This window comes from Grammomys surdaster, unplaced genomic scaffold (assembly GCF_004785775.1).
Source record: "Grammomys surdaster isolate TR1022 unplaced genomic scaffold, NIH_TR_1.0 150, whole genome shotgun sequence".
Classification (NCBI taxonomy): Eukaryota; Metazoa; Chordata; class Mammalia; order Rodentia; family Muridae; genus Grammomys; species Grammomys surdaster.
Genome location: NW_021604608.1, coordinates 12,893,248 through 12,913,240, shown reverse-complemented (window position 1 = coordinate 12,913,240; position 19,993 = coordinate 12,893,248). Strand labels below are relative to the sequence as shown.

Here is a 19,993-nt window from a genome sequence, read left to right as displayed (position 1 = left end):
TATTTTCAAATGTGGTGGGAATAAACGTCTGGCATCAGACTCTGAAAGGCTTGGTCCAGGTTGACAAAGTCAATCAGAACTGAATTTTCATTCTCTCCACTTTGTTTCCCTACCTGATCCCTGCAGAGAACTCCAACACATGCTTCACCCTAAATCCTCAATTACCATCCCATCATTTGCCTTGGTTTACCTTAACCTAGCAGAAAGCAATGCATATTAAATCAAAATGATACAGGCGCTCAGTTACTTTTTTCCCTTCCAAAACAGAATTCTTCGTTAAGAGAGAAACACACTTACAAGTGTGAAACCATTTGATCATGTTATATTTTAATTTGTAAAGACAAAAATGACAAGCAATTTATTTACATAAAACTGTACAAAAGCAAATTAAATTATGTAAAGTATTTCATAAATAGTTGGACGAGTGTTTAATACATTTCGCCATGTTTAGCAAAGTCGCGTGCATAGTGACATAATCAATGATGATTAATTGTTCTCTGCTTCACTATTAACATCCAAGTAGCAGAACAATAGTCAATGATTAACATTACAAACAGATCGTACCACACGGAATGCAAGTGCTTTATAATGTAGGAAAAGTTGTCTGAAAGTAAACCCTAGGTAGCTGAACGAATGATGCCGCATCCAGATGTCACATATACCACGCCTGGGTCATTAGCTTACTCATATCCCTGATGAACTTTGCTCCTTTAGTTTACTATTTTAAGGAGGCAACTATTTATGTACTACTGATCTAACCTATCATTTGAAATGTCATAGGTCTCAAGATTTTGCACAACTGTTTTAAGATGGCTGTTTGATTCCTGGCAGTTTCTTTCTGGCCTGTGTATTTCATTTTGTATTTTCCCCTAACCCGGCCTCCCAGGGTAGCCTTTCAGGCAAACATCCTTTGTATCACTTTAGTTCTTTCTCTCACAAAAATAATGCCTCCTTCATTTTTCTGAAACTCAGGCAACAGGCCAGTTTAAAAAAATAAAAGAACGAAAATCAGACAACAATGCTCTCTCGAGATTCAAACAGAGCAGTCAATTTTAGACAGATGCTACAGACATTTAAATATACACACATTTGTATAATTACTCAATTTGTAAATGTGCCCTAATGTATTATCATGCAGAAGTCCACTTGACAGTCTGTGTACAGAAAATGAAGAAAGTTTATATACTGTACAACCAAAAATGAAAAACCAGTTAAAAAGAGAGAAAACAAAAATGAAAACTTCTAAATCAATATTCTACCTTGCAAAAAGGATTGATTTCACCCCGATAGTATTTCCTTGTGTGATTCTATACGAATAATTTCACTGTCCAGTGAGATTGAAGCAGCCCCATATTAATGCCTGAATCTTATCTTATGAATGAACAATATTTAAGACTGGTCCATTATCTGAGTTTGTCAGAAGGCAAAGTTTTAATATATTATTTATTCTCAGAAAATAAACATGGATAAATATACAGGATCAAAAAAGTTGGGAATAGCCCATTTCCCCTCATTATCCAAACCCAACAACCACTCATTTGTTTGTTTACTTGTTGTTTGCTTGTTCATTTACCATAACAAGAGGTATAAAAGGCACAGTTGCTTATTTTGCATTCACTCATTTATTTATTTATTTTTTTTTGTTTTTATTTTTTTTCAAAAGCACTCTATATATGGAGTGGCACCGGATTTAACCTAGTCAAAATAAAAGTCATACAAACACAAAATATATTTCTGTGTCATGCCAGCTCATTATATAGTAAACATGTTATGATAACTAATTCTACTAGAATTACTTTGAATACTTACAGTACACTGAATTTTATTCTTTCACATCCATTTTAGTTCTAAAGAGAGGTTCACACGTTAAAGGACAATGACATGACTGCCTGGCATGTGGTGCAAACACCATCGTGGAATGTGGGTTGAATAAATGTGTAGGTCCAGTGTGACCTGTATTAGCTTTATAAACAACCAAAGGATTTTAAGAGTGAAATGAGCTATCTAGTGGCTTCAAGTGTCCCATGAAAGAAAGAAAATATGCATATAAAAAAGTGTTGAACATCAGTGTTATGCAATTATTTCCTCTGTAACGTGCAAGAAAAATATGTATACATTTTCATAAGTATCTTTAGAAGTATTTCATCTTAATAGGTACTTACAGATTATACAAGGCAGAACTGCTTGAATGCAGTTTCCTAACAAAGTTCTAGAATTTCATCTTTCCATAGTGTAAATAATAACCAAACATGAGCATGTTCAATTATTGGTATTTTAGTCCAATGTTTTTATATCAATTACATCTTTTTTTTCATTCTACCTATTATACATAAACTAACATCAAAACGAAAATTCCACTTTAAGAAAGAGCATAAGGAAATGATCCCAAAAGACCCACCAGAGAAACGTTCCTCAAAGATAAGTACTTTGATGATCTACAGTGAATTATCAACCTATAGTCTTGGTTTCTTCATCTTATAGTCTAAGAAAATCTGAAAAGCAGGAAACTGTCCAAAGCTACAGTGTCTCTACAGTTTTGTAGAAAGCCATCAAGGCTACAGTTTAACCAAGTAACTAGCATTCGGTGATGAGAACATTTGCTCTCTTTACCTGTCATCGCCTATATCGTCCATGGATTGTCACATTCTTCTGAATGTCCCAGCTCAAATATCAGTTTTCTTAAATCATCTTGCATAGAGCAAAGCATTCAAAAATCTGCATATTCTGTATCTCTTGAAAAAAAAAAACTATACATTTTCCAACTTTGAGATGCATATATTTGTGTTAAATAAAATATTGTCCAGAACTCATTCTTTCATGTTCAGAGATTGTTTAAGACGCACATTGAATAATATTCAAATTACCAGTAATGACAAGTCAATTAAAGTGTTATATTGTTTAAGTGTTTGAGTCTCAAAATGTTTCTGTGTTGTACAGAATTTGAAATCAATGCACTTGTGTTCTGACCAAGTGAAAAATGCGATTATAATTAGAAATGATAATAAGATCACCAAGAACAGCTGGGATCCCAAAATGACAATAGGAGACTTCATGAAATCATATTCCAGTGTGTCTTTTTGTATCTCACTATGCATCAATATGACATTAAAATGTAGATTCTTCCCTGACAATAACACATGAGAGTAGACCTGGGCTTTGACCAGTTGCTTATTATAAGACAACACATGTGTCTTATTAGTTCTTTCATTTTCTAAGTATTTCACTAAAGTTCATTTTAAAAAGAAGACTATTTCTGGGAGAAGAGTTAATATAAAACCAACTAAAGTCTGAGTGTTTCTGTGTGTGTACAGGTTCGGTTCCTTCTGTTGTTTAGTAGATTTCTACGTCAAGACCAAATCAGTTTTATTATTTCCCTGATCTGCCATGTGGTCTTTGGCCTCAAAATGACATAAGAGTTAAAGTTCCTTCATGAGTAATTCTATTCCAAAACATTCTTTTACAAATTATAATTCATGTAATTGTTTTTGTCAAAATTGGGTGAGTATATTCTGTGAATGTATGGAACAGAAGTTGATGCCTTTGACCTGAAAGTAACAATATATGGCAGCTTGGAACTGCATTCTTCTACTGAGTTTCAATTTGCACTGTTTGTTTTTAAAGCTGCTGTCATCCTAAATTACTTTTTCAAAGGGTCCCTTATATAAGGGACTATACCATTAAAGGGATTTTATTAATTCCAATGGGCTGACTGTAACAATAATAAACCATTGATAGTCTGTAGTATATTTTTAACCCATCCTTCTTTTATTAACAAGCTAGATGACGCTCAAACAAATCAAAGTGACCAAAATCATGCTTCAGATTAGAGATAATGAGAGTGTGTTATGTTCTGCTAATCAGACTTGTTACCATGAAAAGAACTTGCAACCATCTTTTGTTGTCGTTGTTTTGTTGTTATTTGGGTTTGAGGAGGGGTAGGAAAAGAGGGTGGGTTGTTGGGGATCAGTGAAGGTGTAGACATGCAAGTGACAAGAATGGATTCTACTTTGTACACTGTCATCAGGCAAACAGTAACACTAAAAGCCTGATTTGGAGGCAGAAGTGGCAGGCAAAGCTTTGTCTCTTTGGTAGCCCCCTCTTTGTGATTAAATGGTTTTACTTAGTAATGTTTTTGCCCCTAACTCTCCTCGTACATGAAAAGAACTTTGCTGTTGCTCCTTGGCAACCTACAGATAAACTTCTCTTCTAGTGAGAGTGCTCACAGGAGATGGCTTATATTCCCCTGTTTTTGTTAAAGGAATATCCTCAGGGTTGGCTTCCTCATTTTTGCTGAAACTAGCTGCACTGAAGGTCTCATAGGATGAGGTCAACTTTTTGTTCAGGAGGTTTCTGTTTCGGTCACCCATGATGGCAGCCTCGCCATTGGCCAGCTTTTCTTGGCTTCCTCGTTCATCAACAGGCATGAAAGTGGAGAGTTTGGGCTGGCTCTTCTTCCTCTCTGGGGAAGTGCGCACTGGCATCCAGCAGGAATCTGAATGGCCATACTCGTCACATTCACGGGTGCACTTGCCAGTCAGCGCTACATCCGGAAGAGGCCTTGAATCTGAAATTCAAGAAGAAGGATCAGTGTTGAACGTGCACCAACAGGCTTTCCTGATGCATACAAGCCTGATACTAATCACTCCATAGAACAGTATTTATTTCATGTATAGTAAAGATAAGGTTTTGCAAAAATAGAAACTTTAGAAGATAGAACTGGAGAAACGGTAATTTAAGTATGTAAAATAGCCAGTTATATATCCATTTGGTGTATTACAGAGCCATGAAGATACTTTCATGTGTTAAGTACATATGTATATTTCAATGGTTATAAATTTTAGACAAGAAAAATTATTAAATCCAAAAGGATAATTATCTGTATCTATATGTTATCCCATAGTGTGCTGTTGTCAATTGGATTACATTCACTTATGCATTATTCATATATATGCAAATAGGCAGAACCTTATATTTAAAATACATTTTAAGATCCAAGTGTGACTGAGAAGTAGATTCTAAACTGACAGCACATTGGTATAAAGTATGAAAGCAATGTACAAGCAAGTTAAAGATCTAAGCACATCAACAATAGCACCTAGAGTTCCACCCTGCCCACCCTCCACCCTCTGTCACTGTGACAGATGACGTAATGTGTGTGGTAAGACAGTGCCTGTGTGTTTCATGGAAGGATATTCACAAATGTGCTTGCTGAATGGGAATCTGAAATATAATGTATTGAGTAAGTCTGGTTAAGTCATAAATGACTGATGGAACTATGTAAGTTTCTAATTAATGTTGTTTATCAACAGAATGGAAAAAATTTATTCCATTTCCAACAAGCTAAGTCATTTCTGCAGAGTTCTTAGAGATTGAGATTAAATATTGCAGTCAAGAATTACTGCTATGCATGAATGAAATCATGATATGTAATTATAAACATTTCTTAGAATTAAAAATTTATTTACTGGCTTTTACTATTTTTTAAAGAGTAAGAGACAGAGACTTGCTCTACTAGCACAACAGATTCTAAACCAATCACCTGTAGGGCTTCATTTAATGTATTTCAGAGTTTAATATAGTACTCATAAAAACACAATAAATATCATATGAGTATGAAATTACTACAACTTGGGACTTAAAAGTAAACCAATTCTGGTGTCTACACTAATGTGTACTCATAAATAATAAATTGCATATGTATAATACAAAGTAGTTTAGCATCAAAATGAGAGAGTCATTTACATGAGTTCCAGTATCATTTAAGTTTTACTTTGTTAAATGTCATAAATAAACACTCCTCAATCATTTCTTTACCTTTTTCCCTTTATGGACGGATTACTGGATTATGTAATTATTCGTTGTAGATTTTCACACTACTATTTGACTTCTGGATGAACAAATCCTTTAACTTCAATAGTCAAATGTAGTGACCATGACGGGGTGGGGGGTGTCTTGATAGATATTCCAGCAGTTAAGAGCTACTCTTTTAGATGACTAGGCTTCTGTCTGTAGTATCTACACAGCAGTACACAAACAGCTATAATTCCTGTTCTAGGGCATCTGGTGCCCTCTTCTAGCTTCCATGAATGTCAGGCAAACAAGCTAACACAAAAATACGTGGAGGCACCACCTCCCCTACACACACACACACACATACACACACACACACACACACTACACACACTCACACACACTTTTTCATTATTTTTAAATGCTTAATAACTTTTTGCATTATTCCTTAAAAATTCTCTAGTACCTTTTTTAATACTATTCTTGTAATCCATTTGATTTAAACAAGGGAATATTAACCTGTGATAATATCTTGACAGACATACATACTTTGAAAGAAAATAACTTGAAAATGTGGAGCATCTGATTAGTTATATCTTTCACTCTTTTAAAAATTTTATTAATCATTTTATATGTTTGCATTTCAAATGTCATTCCCCTTCCTGGTCTCCCCTTCACAAGCCCTCCACACCATCCTCCTCACCTTTGCCTCTAAGAGGGTGCTCCTCTACCCACTTATCCACTCCCGTCTCACCCCTTTAGTATCCACCTTCTCTGTGGCATGAAGCCTCCAAAGGACCAAGTGCCTCCCCTTCCACTGACGACAGATAAGGCAGTCCTCTGCCACATATGTAGCCAGAGCCATGGACATTCTCATCTATACTCTTTGGTTGGTGGTTTAGTCCTTGGGAGCTCTGAGGGATCTGGTTAACTGATACTGTTGTTCTTCCTTTGGGGTTGCAATCTCCTTCCTCCCTTCTTCTAACTCTTCCATTGGGGTCTCCGAGCTCAGTCCAATGGTTGGCTGTGAGTGTCTGTGTCTGTGTTAGTCAGGTGCTAGCAGAGCCTCTCAGAAGACAGTCATACCAGGCTCCTGACTGTAAGCATATCTTGGCACCGGTAATGGTATAGGGGTTTGGTGTCTGAATGGATCCCCAGGTGGGGCAATCTATGGACCGCCTTTTCTTCAGCCTCTGCTCCATTTTTTTTTGTCTCTGCATTTCCTTTAGACAGGGACAATGCGGGGTTAAAAATTTTGAGATGGGTGGGTGACCCCATTCTTCCATTGGGGACCCTGTCTATTTACTAGAGGTGGTCTCTTCAAGTTCTATCTCCTCGCTGTTTGGTATTTCGGCTAATGTCATCCCTATTGCGCCCCGAGAACCTCTCACATTGCTGGTGTCTGAACGTTTTCTTCTTACCATTTCGGTAAAACGTTTTTAAGAATTATACGTAGTTCATATAGAGTTTATTCATTTAAATTTGGCTCATTTTCTAATCAACGACACCAGAATTATTCAGTCTACAATATTTCCTACTAAAAAATGTTTTCCTCTTAATGCTTTTAATGAAAGACATTGTGTCTATTTTTCTTTTTTCTTTGTTTTCTATTTTTTTTTTTTGCAATGGTCTATTTACAAGCTGCCACATCTATATCCCATAAGCGTGATGACTTTTAATAAGGACCTCCTGTCATTTATAAAGTCAAGCACATGATTGGGGACCACCGTGGAAGCTGACAAGCCTAATTGGCTGAGACATATTGCAGTGTTTGTCATCAAATTTAGAAAATAATCAAGAACGACTATCAGAGAGTCATCAGGAGCAATCAGAACTTCCCATCCTGATGACTGAAATAAATCTTGAAAAGCAATGCCAATGATTAACACATGCAATTTTTATTATGATGCAATTTATTAAGGGAGCAGATGAGTGGGGTAATTCTCTGTGAATATATGTTTTTATTTCCAACATGCAGGCATATATTATTATTATTATTGATTTAATTTTTATGGGAACATTGAAGATCATTGAACATAACTCCCTTTTCCATAAAAAATAGAAAATTAAAAATATCCTCTGTAGGATTATTTTGGGATTAATCATTTTATGACCACCACCTCTTAATAGTCTAAAAAGAATGTGGTATTTATTTAATTATTTATTAATTAAATATTTATTAATTGATATTTATTAATAAATACTTTATGAAGGTTATTATATTTTAGTGCAGTATTATACCCAATATTTTGAAGAAAGTAAAGAAGGAAAACACCTAATACAAATCTTGTTAGCATGGACTATATTAATAGGAACATAAATTTTTCTATTCAGAAATATAATATTCTCTAAAGTGATTTTAACCAATATTTTTTAGGTATTTTAAAATTTTATATTCTCCCAACCTTTTTTCCTATATTTATTCATTATTGTGAATGTATGTGCTTTTATGTATATGCATTTTTTGCATAAACAATGGACTGTATGTTCATATCAGAAGACAATACGGGAGCTTGAACCTTTCATGATGTAGAACTAAGGACTTCACCATTGGTGGCAAGTGCCTTTATCTGGTAAGCTGTCTGGCTGTCCCAAGCCCCAACTCTTATGAAATATTAAGAGGACAAATGTGGAAATGATATTCAGTAGATTCTTTTTTGTTTAACATTACTTGTGTAACTCTCCATTTTAAAGGAATTATTCAATTTAAGAGAAAGATTACAATGGTTTGGAGAGCTAAATCTTTTCTTAGACTTAAGATTAACTTCCTGCTCTAAAGCAGAGATACAGGCCATTATAATACAAGGAATCCTAGAATGATGACCTAGAATATGTGAGTACCTTTCTACAGTCTATTAATTTCCTTCTTGCTTCAACTGAAGACCAAGGAGGACAAATGAAATGAGGGGTCAAGCCTGTGGGGGAGCTAAGGCCCAAGGCTGAGTAATGCTCACTTTAGGGCTTCTCCATTACATCACTTTGTTCCTTTCTAAAATATAATAGTGAAATTACTTAGAGGTCAAATACTGTTACTCAAGCACCTAAGAAAAAGGGAGAGCCTGGGGGAAGAAAAAATATCTAAACTGCACAGAAAACTGAAGCCACGTAATCATACATTTTTACTACCAAGTAAAAAGACTAGCTTGATCATAAAAATATGTAAATCTCCTACACTAGGAAAAAAAATCATACCCTAATTAAAAGGTTAAGTTTTGTCTCTAAAAGCATCTTAATTCTTACTAGAGAAGGAAGATAACAGGCAAACGTGCAAGGTTCTGCTTTGATAAACTCTACAAGGGTGACAGAAACCAATGGAGATGTTAACATGGAAGAGGGGACTCTCATGGCACCTGAGTGTAGACAAAAAAATCTAGAGGCTACTAATGCTGAGAACAGAACTGCTCTTCCCCATGGAAGAGAGACATCAGAGGGTTTACAAAATACCAATTGATTAGTCCTGAAATCATATACATAGCAGTAACATTAGACAGAATGAGCATACATACACAAAAGCTATATATATTTAATATATAAATATTTATATTTAATATTACTTATATATAAACCATATATACATATATAACAACATATACGTATACATATACAAGAATTAAGAAAATAGTATGGTTTTGAGAGAGAATAATGGGATGCATTGGAAGAGCTGGGGAAAAGAGAAAGAGGAGAGGACATGATGCAGCATTTTAATTTTTTGAAGAAACTAAAATGGTTGGGCTTTTGGCACACACCTTTAATCCCAGCACTCAGGGGGAAGGAAGATCTCTGTGAGATCAAGGCCAGCCTGGTCTACAGAGCAAGTTTCAGGACAGCCAAGGCTACACAGAGAAACTCTATCTCATAAAATACAAACAATAACAATAAAACTAAAAAGAAAGAGACAATATGTATAATCTTTATAAACATAAAGGAAAGCTCAGATTTACAGAGACATGTAATGTCTTCGGAAACTTCCTCTACAGCATTTGAGGCATCATTATTGGAGGAGAACACAGAGGACCCCTTCAGACAGTTAAAGACAGCTTTCCAGGGGGAAGATTTGGTATATGTGGTGATGATTCTTGTCAGAATCCTGGCAATTTCATTCCAGGTCTTTGACTGGAACTGATGATATACCATTCTTACCTCTCACCCAAGAGAGCACATGCTGTATTGAGCTTTGAGATATTACCAGTGAAGCTTTACTTTTAAGCTATACGCATCATTTATTCATTCTATATACAAATTACTTACATTGCACACTTCATGAGATAAATGGATTATTTCTCTGTGCTTTGAATTTTAAACATCCGTGGAAATCCTTCACTTTGATCTTTAAAATCAAGTATCTGTATATTCTTTATAAAATTCTCTGAATGAGAAATGTATTTTCTTTTCACAGAAAGTATCTGTTGACACATTTACCTCTTCTTTTCTATTTTGAAAATATTTTAATATTGAGTTCCAGATGTTAAAAATGCTGCTTTTTAAAAGCGTCTTTAAGATATTATTGAATTTTAGAAGGCCTTATGCTATATTCAATTATTTATAAAAGTAAAACCTGTAAAATAGCTTTAGCAGGTAGCGGGTATGTCCAAGCTTGACAACCTTAGTTCATGTGCAGGATCTTCATGAGAATCAACTCCTACAGGTTGTTCATGAAGATTGATGAAGTACAAATAATTAAATGAAGTTATCTTTGTAACACAGAGTGAAACAACCCCTAGAAGGCTGGCTATATTGCTAAGTTTGTCAATCTCATTGGAGATAATCACCAAATTAAAATATCATCAAATTAGAAACTAATGAATCTAAGACTCAGAGTTTAAAATTATGGTCAAGACGATGAGAATAGCACAAATATCTAAAGTAGATTTTTGCTCTTTTGAAAACAAATTGATAAAGCAAACAGGCCGTTCATCCTAAGCCCCACAGACTTCTTGGTGAGTGTACATTATTAGGTCACATGAGACATAAAGACAATCTATTCCTCTCACCGCTCTACACATAGCCTGCTAAGATGTCTCAGAAAAGCTACTACTGTAAAGTGAAATTTTTATTTTGATCTCTCGATTCTAGAATGGTGCTAACAACTAGAATGTGGCAGAAAGATGTTCTGTGGTCCCCAGCCTGGCCATCAAAGGTCTTGCTGCATTTGTAACTGCCTTAGAGTTCTGGGGCCACCATCATAAGAGAAAGTCTAATTTGTTTTCTCTAAAGATGATTGCCACTGGAGAAGGAGATCTGGATAACAAAGCTGTCTCAGTAGATCTATTCGTCTTCCCCACTGCCAGCCAGTGATGTGGATGAATGCTGCTCATGGGCAAACCAGGCAAAACCAACGGAGATGCTAAACTAGAACCAGGAAAGGCAGAAAGTCTGTGTAGTTTGAAGCAATCACTTGTTTGTTTGGCTGTGAGAGGGGTGAATTGAGTATGTGGGTGTGGTAGCACTCAATCACATAAATAATTAGCACAGATGATCCTTGCTGCCTATGATATAGTAACTGCTCCAAATTGACAGCCGGGAATCTGGAAGCAATGCTTTTGACTTGATTCATGTCTCCTTCATAAACAAAATCTGGCCATTTCAGATACAACAATTTCAAAGAAAATTTTCTGAGATTATAATCACTTTCAATTAAGAAGTTCAAACATTGGGCTCTCTTATAAAGCGTTGGAAACTCAGCTGCTTTAATTACAGAATTCACTGTGTTACACCTTGGAGTGTTTTCATTCACTGCTGCCATGTCTATACAATATTAAAATGTCTAAAAAGATTTGAAAGCATCAGCAACTTCTCTTCATACCTTAGGCTAAACTCTGTTAAATGGCAATTGAATGTATTTCAAGAAGCATCTACTGCCCTGAGGTCTAGGCCACTGTCATTCTGAATGTGGCATCACTTCACACAGCTGTGACTATGCACATTCCTCTCAGGCATTCTTGCTGAAATAACACAAACGGGAATCTGCTGGTTGGCCCATGAAAGTGGCATGGCAGCAGAAAACTTTATGCTGACAGCTCAGGCAGTTAATGAACATCAGATATGGCTTCCCCTTGATTCCTCTCTTCATCTGGGCCAGATCAGAGGTAATAGAGTGTCATGCAATAAAGTAGAGTGCAAGGAAAAGATAGAAGTTCTGCAGATGAGCGGATGCTCTGAGACTCAGGAAGGAACCAGGGCATTTATTTGACCAGTTTCTGCTTCTTAAAACCACTGAGAATGGACATAGTTTGGGGCCATCTTTTTCTATGTATGTTTTCCACTTTAATAATAACAACTCTTGTGATTTTCCTTGCAAATTTTTAGATTCTTTCATATTGCAATTTATTACTGTAGGGTTCATGGACTTTATTAATCTATTGTAAAGTATGAGTTTTCCCTTCTCTGAGACATTCAAATCTATACTTACATAATTTTGTATAATGCTTTAGCGGAGCTCGGAATACATAAGTTAGAGTACCGTTTTATTTCTCACATCATAGTAGATAGGAGAAAGAAAGGAGTAATATTTTCACACTGACCCCCACCCATGGAATTAGAATTAAATGTCAAGATAATCTTAACAATTCAGAACCCAGTCTCAAAAACAAAACTGGAAATTTTACTTGGTAACAATCTCTTACCCATGAGACATTTAAAAACCACAAAAAGATGAAATGTATTTAGAACAAATAAAAAATTTAAAATAGGATTTATTGGGTTAATAGTTTAGGCAAATTTGTTTAAATGTTCAAATCTAGAAGTCTCAATAATTTGTGAGTTTTTATATTACTAGAGAATAAATGTTTTGGTATTTATTTAAATGTTTTGGTATTTATTTATTATATGTTTTCTTTCTAAAATCAAAATTTATTGTTTGCTTTCAACTAGGATCTTGAACTATCAGTCACTTATACCAGGGAAGTAAAATAAATTCTTGTTATAATATGTTATACAAAATTAATAATGACTAGATAAAAATTTTTGAAAGTTTATAGCTTTTGTTGTTATTAATATTATTATGGCTACATTATCATGGTTTTGCTAGAAATGTGATTTGGGTGGTACTAAAAGATTTTTAAGTATCAATTTATAATCACTTTATACTAATGACCTGCAGTCTCTGAATTGTAAAACAACTAGGGGATTATCATCTGCTTGGCATAATCATTTTCCTCATTAGTTCTATATTCTTATGGTAGTCAATTGCTTTTTTGCTGGTCAGGAAGGTATAGAATATATACTCAATGAGAAATAAACCTTTTGAAATACAAGATTATAGTACATAGAGATCCTCTTGCTGTAAGAATACCTTTAGGTTCTGTACTTAAAGGCTGTAGTAATCTTATTTTTGCTTCCAAAAATACAATGTATTATATTATATTGCAAGAGTAAAGTTATGCAAAACGAACTGATAAAGAATCATGTCATAAACACTATTTTCTCATATATTTTTCCCTTCATCATGAAAAAATATTTAATTTGGATGTGAGAAGTTAAACAGCAGTTCCTATGATATGAAGCTTTATCAAATATGTAGACACTCCACAAATGTGATTTTATAAAATATTCAATCAAGTTTACTTGGCATCACGTGTTGTGTTGAGTAGAAGAGCAGTGAGCATTGCATTAGAGATGTTTCATGGTGTTTTTTCCCCCTACAAACACTTTTAGCAGAAGTGGAAAATAAATCATAGAAAAGGTTAAGTTATATAGAGAGTTGAATTGTCATGTAGTAAGATTAGTTTTGGACAAGGGCAAGTCAAGGTATTTGTACTTATTCAATTAATTGAAATTTTAAAGTAGCAAAATCAATGTTATTGATTCATTTTCCTTTTCAATATAGTGATCTCAAAAAACTATAAAATTATGCTAATTGACATGAGTGTTTTTTCACGTATACTCTCAATCTCTTTGTTTTGAGTTGTTCATTGGACTGTTTCCCAAAACACACAGAGAAGCTTCTCTGGCTAGAAATTCCCCTGTAAAAACAAGCTATTTGTGAGTGACTCCATTAGTGATAGTGATTGAAGGGGTAGGCAACGATTTAAACCTCTGAGAAAGGTTTCCAGTAAACATCAAGTTCAGAAGTACTGTTAAGAGATTAGAGTTCTGAGGTTTTGGATAGGCCCTGAGAAAACAAATGTTCATGGGGAGAATTTTAAAACAGTATAGAATGCTCCTTCGTGACTATGGTCAATAGGTTGATCGGTTGACAGTACAAATGGCAATCATGATTAGGAACAAGCATGTTGAAGAGCTCAACATGCACAGTGAGGACATAAAACGGAGAGTGAGGAAATGACCCCTACTGACCAGCTAACAAGACTCAGGGAGCAGAGGAAGGTAGGGCTGGAAATCAGTGAAGCAGCTCTGGATTCCTTTGCTCTGCTGATCGCTGTTTCTCATTGAATGTTTGCTTTTATTTACTAACTATATCTTTTGGGAGTGTTAAAATAGCACTGATGCATTTTCTGGAGGCCAATGAAGAGAGAAAACACCAGCTTTGGGCACACTCTAATGTCAGCAGTCCACCCTGCTAAGCTGTGTGGGTTTACTGCAAACTCCAGTGTACATGTCTTCTGGCAGTTTTTCTGCAGTAGGAAGAATTATCCCATCTAAAAGTGTTGACATGGAAATCCCTGGAACCTATGAATAGGTCGAGTAACATAATGAACGGGAAACATGTTTCAAAAAAAATCTTAAAATTGTTAGTAGAGAAGCTTTAAAGATACAAAAGTATTTTTGGACTATCCAAACACTCATTATAACCACAGGGTGGGGGTGGGGGCATTGAGATAAAGTAGGAGGCAGAAGAAATATTAATGTCAGAATAAAATGATATGGGAAAGAATCCACCTGCCACTGTTGTCATTGAAGATGGGAGCTAGGACTAAAGACCTACAATGTAGGAAAGCTCTTGGAATTAACAAAGACAGAAATAAATTCCTTGAGACTCCAAAGAAAGAAAAATATAGATTTCAGCCTTCTCACATTTGTGCAAGGTTTTTTGACCTATTTAGTTCTATTCCACTGTTGATTTAGTTGATTTCTACAGTTTTAAGACCCAAACTTTGTGGTAAATTTCATAGGGGCTGCAGGAACCAGGTACATATTATTACTGTTTCTCTTCTCACAGGAAAGACAGACTGCTCATATTTTATCTACTGGATGAAATAGAGGGGGAACTGATTTCCATTTCACAGTTCATGAATCATGTAACATTACATTTCGAGTATCTAGTTAAGTACCTTAAAACTTTCAACCTTGGTATGGTATCTAGTCATCTATGTTATTTTCAAAGGATCACTCCACATAGTCCAATTTCATTTTGTCCAATAAGACACAAGCAACTAACTTTTCAAGGATAAACGTGAAGGCTTCTCCTTCCTAACACTTGAGTTATATTTGTCTCTGGGATTCTTAGCATTGATAACTAAGCCATTCTAAAATTAGGTAGCATGAGTCTCAAAACTAGAAAAAATAAAACTCTCATTGCCTCTAAGCTGTCGAAAAGCAGGCACTGTGGCCCAGTACTTGTGACATTTATAGAACTTGTGTAACTTTGGGGTCATTTAAGAACAATAATTAGAGTATGACTCTCTCTATATTTTAACACCCCTTCCATAAGCTTCATTATAATTTCCAGACTCAGCACAGATGACTCTATTGGGTCTTGGTTCTGACTTTCTCTATATTATTAATTTCTTTCATTTGTGTTCTCCTTTACCACTGCAATAAGCAGATCCACTAATGTCATCTCTATAAATCCTGTGTCTTTCCAGAACTGAATGACATTAGTATGTTGTTTCTTCATTTCTTAGTCCATTTCTATCTCTTAGAAAGCATTAAAATACAGTTCAAAGGAATTTCTTCAGAGTTGTTATGGCTAGCCTATTCTCAAGACTCCTGACTCTTTAATTTCTGTCCTTTGTCCAATAGTTTTAAATCCATTGAAATATCAGTCAATATGGTGCACTGAAATCTACTGATATTCATTTGTAAAGTTTAATTTCCTATGTGAAGATGGTACAAGGGAAGTATGTGTCAGGCTAGCTACATACTTAGTAAGCATCTCGTAAAAAATGAGTGTCATGAAATGGAGACAGTTTATATGTTATATATTTTCAGGATGCTCACAGGTTATCATGTTATGGGCTGTTATCATGGCATGGGCTTTTCCTCAGTGCATTTCCATTAGCAGCATTGTAAAGCTGAAGTGGCTTTTGCTATTTTAAAAGGAGATCCAGATTAACTCCTCCCACTCAGTCACACCTAACACTTTCTTTCATGTTCTGGTCTATATATACTCTTCCTGGTTGAATTTCTTCCTCTAAAAGAGCAACACAGTTAACTGTAAGTATCAACAGATGTATTATAAACCGTACAGTTCAATTTTACTACTCGGCCAAGGGGTAGCAGACTATCAGTGGCAAAGTTGGGGGATACTATGGGAAAGTCTAATTGGAAAATCCTATCTGTGGTCTCAAGTCTACCCTTATGCATAGACTAATTTTTTCAGTCGTTTGCAGGTACTAGCTCTTTAGTACCTATATCTCAATATCATCAAGACTTTTGATTGACACTAGTGCATTCTTTTAAGAATAAACCAACAAAATTGAATTTACTATGAACTTAAACACTGTTTTGCATTTTAGCACAATCTCTTATTAGTGATGCACCAGACTTACCCCTTTAGATGAATTGCATTTGTTTTGTGGGAACAACTTGATGGATCATGGACATATTTGAGATCTATGCTTTTCAAATTGGACATCATAACCCTTAAAGAGTTGGTGTAAAATTCATTGAAATAATTATAACCAGCTTTAGATGAATTTTCTACTGTTTGTTAATAATTTTACTTCAATTTTTCTAGTTTCTGTCATTTAAATAATATCAAGTCTTGGTGTGTAGTTCACCTGTAAAATACTTTCTTACTGTCTACACAGCTAGGTTCTATCATCTGCATCACACACACACACACATACACATACACATACACACACACATACACACACACACAAAGAGAGACAGAGACACAGAGAGAAAATGAAAGAGACAGAAACAGAGAGACAGGAAGACTAGATTGACCACATGCAGTAGAATATTTAGAATGCTGGATATTTTAAAATAAATTATATGCCATTATATGTCATTTAATACAATCTAATTCAATTATAACATGGACATGATTCTACCTGCATTTGAAATTTTACTTTTAGTTGTTATTTAAAGTTGTACTTCAGGGACTAGTTTTTCATTAAAAATAACTCAGACAACTTTAAATGCAAGAGTCATTTACATACTCAATAGACATTTTAGGAAGCCTACTGTAAATACAGTTCTTATCTTGAGACATGCTGAATTGGTAACTAATACCATAGAATCCAATTTTCTAGCATTGGGTGTAATTGCAATGAGTTTTCACATGTCCTACTGAAGTCCACTGATAGATTTTGATTTACTTAAGTCAGACAAATGGCAACAGAGTCTTTAAAAAGGGAGAACTTACTGTGACTTCTTCAAGTTATATAAACAGTAAGATATAGGTCACATTTAAAACTGTCCAATTGCCCTACTTTTCTAATGCCTGAGTATTAATCTGTCACAATGTCAAATTATATACATTTGGACTTCTTCTTTAGCAAAACTGTGCTTAACACTCTCATAGTGTAAAGAATTCAAGAGTGCAATTAGTGTGTCATCGCTCCCAAAGATGATTTAAGAAAAGCGTGAATCAGAGCTTAATAGTCAACATAATTTCCTAGAAAATCGTGGCAAAATTGTGATACTGCAACAACTCAAAAACAGTATAGTGGGGCTAACAGACAGTGACAATCAACTACTCATCTCCACCATCTGCCGTGCATGCTTTTATTTAAGTCTTTTTATGTTTGTGTGCATTTTTGCTTTTGCCAATGTTTTCAGTTTTGAGTTTGCCAGCAGTTGGCCTCACATAAGAAAATAGGTTTCATGGTGTAAACAGATTTTCCCGTGTGTACATATGAATTAGTTTCCCTGGCTATTCTTCAGCACTTAGGCAAAGAAGACGGGCTGGGGGCTTCATTTTCATATGTTTTAGTAGATTGGCCAATGTATCTCTTGCAATTCAAACAAACCAATCCTAAAAGAAAGAGCAACAATCGCAAAGGAGAAATCTACAAGTATTGGAACAATGTAAACACTCTCCAAAGCATACATTTTGCAAGGTTTCCTTTATGTGTCCCACTTCAAATTTATGTTCACTGGATTAACCATTAGCTTGTACTCTGACTACTTAAGACCAGCAGATAGAAATTGCTGGCAAGTTTTGCCTCTCAACTTGTCAGCCTTTGTTATTCTGCAAACATGCTGATGACTAATGGATTTCAGTCATGTGGCAAGATACAGGAACTTGGTGAAGATCTCAACATGAAAGAGATAAGATTTTATTGAACAGAAGTTACATCGAGATTGCAACTCAGGGTGTATAGAACAGATTATTGGAGGTACAAATCCCCTTAAGAATGTTCATTCATATGTTCAGGAAATACTGATTTGTCAAGACTGATTCTGAAATCTTTGTATGTGACATATTGTTTATCACATACACTTCACAGCTTGCATCTACTGAATGCAGTTACAAACTTAAGTAATCTGCATTCAGATCTGGCTCCTTATCATTTTACAGCATCTCAGTGAATAACATAGCAATGAAACATATAAATATAGGTTATGAATATTAGTGCTGTGATATACTACGATATAGGTACTTTTTGGAGCTGAAATGAAGTAGAAAATCATTGTTCTATACATGGTCAAAACTGGACAAAGCAAGGTTCCTGACTATCAGAGTTGTGATAGTCGATTGTAGCTAATGTCTTAGCTTGAAATAAGGGGAACATTTTAAATTGGAGAGAGGCAAGGCTGACAAAGAGGCACGCATGTATAGAAGCATCCAATGCCAGAATAACTCTGAGCTGTAATGGCCTGAACTCAACATTTTCCCCCTAATCTGTTCTCTCCCAGATGCAACCTCGGTTGTCCTTCAATGTAATCAAGAATTTTTCAAGTCAAAACAAGATAAATTACATTGTTGATAACAGTCATATGCATCCAAAAGAAAGTCTCATATTCATGGTATATGTATATTTTAAATTCTAGATCTAAGAGAGTATACTCAGTTATGAGATTCTGGATATTTGTAGTTCCTTGAAAATAAAGAAGTCTTTGTGGAAATTACAGCATAATGGGGTTATTTTGGAAGAAACGAGAGATTATACATAGTTAAGTAGATGACAAAGTACTAATTATTATTTATACTGAGTATGTTGTTGGTAAATTGGATATAAAAGTTGTGACTGCTTTAACAAATAAAAGAGGAAAATATTTTAGATAGCTATTTCTAGCAAATTGTCAGATCATACAAGACATTTTGATCATAATTCACTTGATTGAGCTGGGAAAATACTGGGAAATTATTTAGCTTTTGTAAAAGAAAATACACAAAACATTGTCTAAGTTTGACTTCTTAAAGGAATTAAATTATTGGATACATCCAAAATTTCAGCTTTTGGAAGAGACTACCTTGCGGCTGCTGAGGATAAAATATAATCTATAGGAACAGAGAAAGGCTATAAATAGTAAAACAATGAGGAAAAATGGAACCAGCGACTTCAAGTACATGGAGATTTCTGAATTCAACATTTTCCCCTCAACCTGTTCTCTCCCAGATGCAACCTCAGTTGCTCTTCATTGAAATCAAGAATTTTTCAAGTCAAAATAAGAAAAATCACATTGTTGATACATTACTTTTCAAGTTGTATATTGGAGCACACACAAGCACATACTGAAGTCTAGAATTATAGGAATCAGCAAGTCAAAGTGGCTTATTCACAGGGATATGATTTGAGTTTATATTCTGTCCCTTAACAGTCAATTGAATTTTTTGAGGAGAAAATGAGAAAATATTAAGTTAAATGAATGACATTAAGCTCTTCTATAGTGGGATTCATCATCTATCTGCTGTTACACATCCTAATGCTCTCTTCCATTTCCTGTATCTTCTTCCCACATACTTGGATGAACATACTATACTATTAAAATATATTTTACTGAATGTTCTCTCTCTCTTGGACCAAAGTGAAGAAAAGTGTGATGGTCTTAAAATGTTGGTTTGTCTACATAGTTTGAGGAAACAATAGTATTGAAAATGAACAATCACCCATGTATGAACTTACGA

The 19,993-nt window shown here is 34.9% G+C and overlaps 1 protein-coding gene across 3 annotated transcripts in view; it reads right to left on the bottom strand.

The window, feature by feature from the left end:
* Positions 1–305: 305 nt before the first annotated feature.
* Pcdh7 (protocadherin 7) overlaps positions 306–19,993 on the bottom strand; it is a 400,300-nt gene continuing 380,612 nt past the window's right edge. For all 3 annotated transcript variants that reach the window (XM_028765265.1, XM_028765263.1, XM_028765264.1), the window contains one exon: positions 306–4,564. Coding sequence is in view for 2 of the 3 variants with exons in the window: in XM_028765263.1 (XP_028621096.1) it covers positions 4,188–4,564 (377 nt within the window). In the remaining variant the exon portion in view is untranslated. The remainder of the gene's footprint in view (positions 4,565–19,993) is intronic.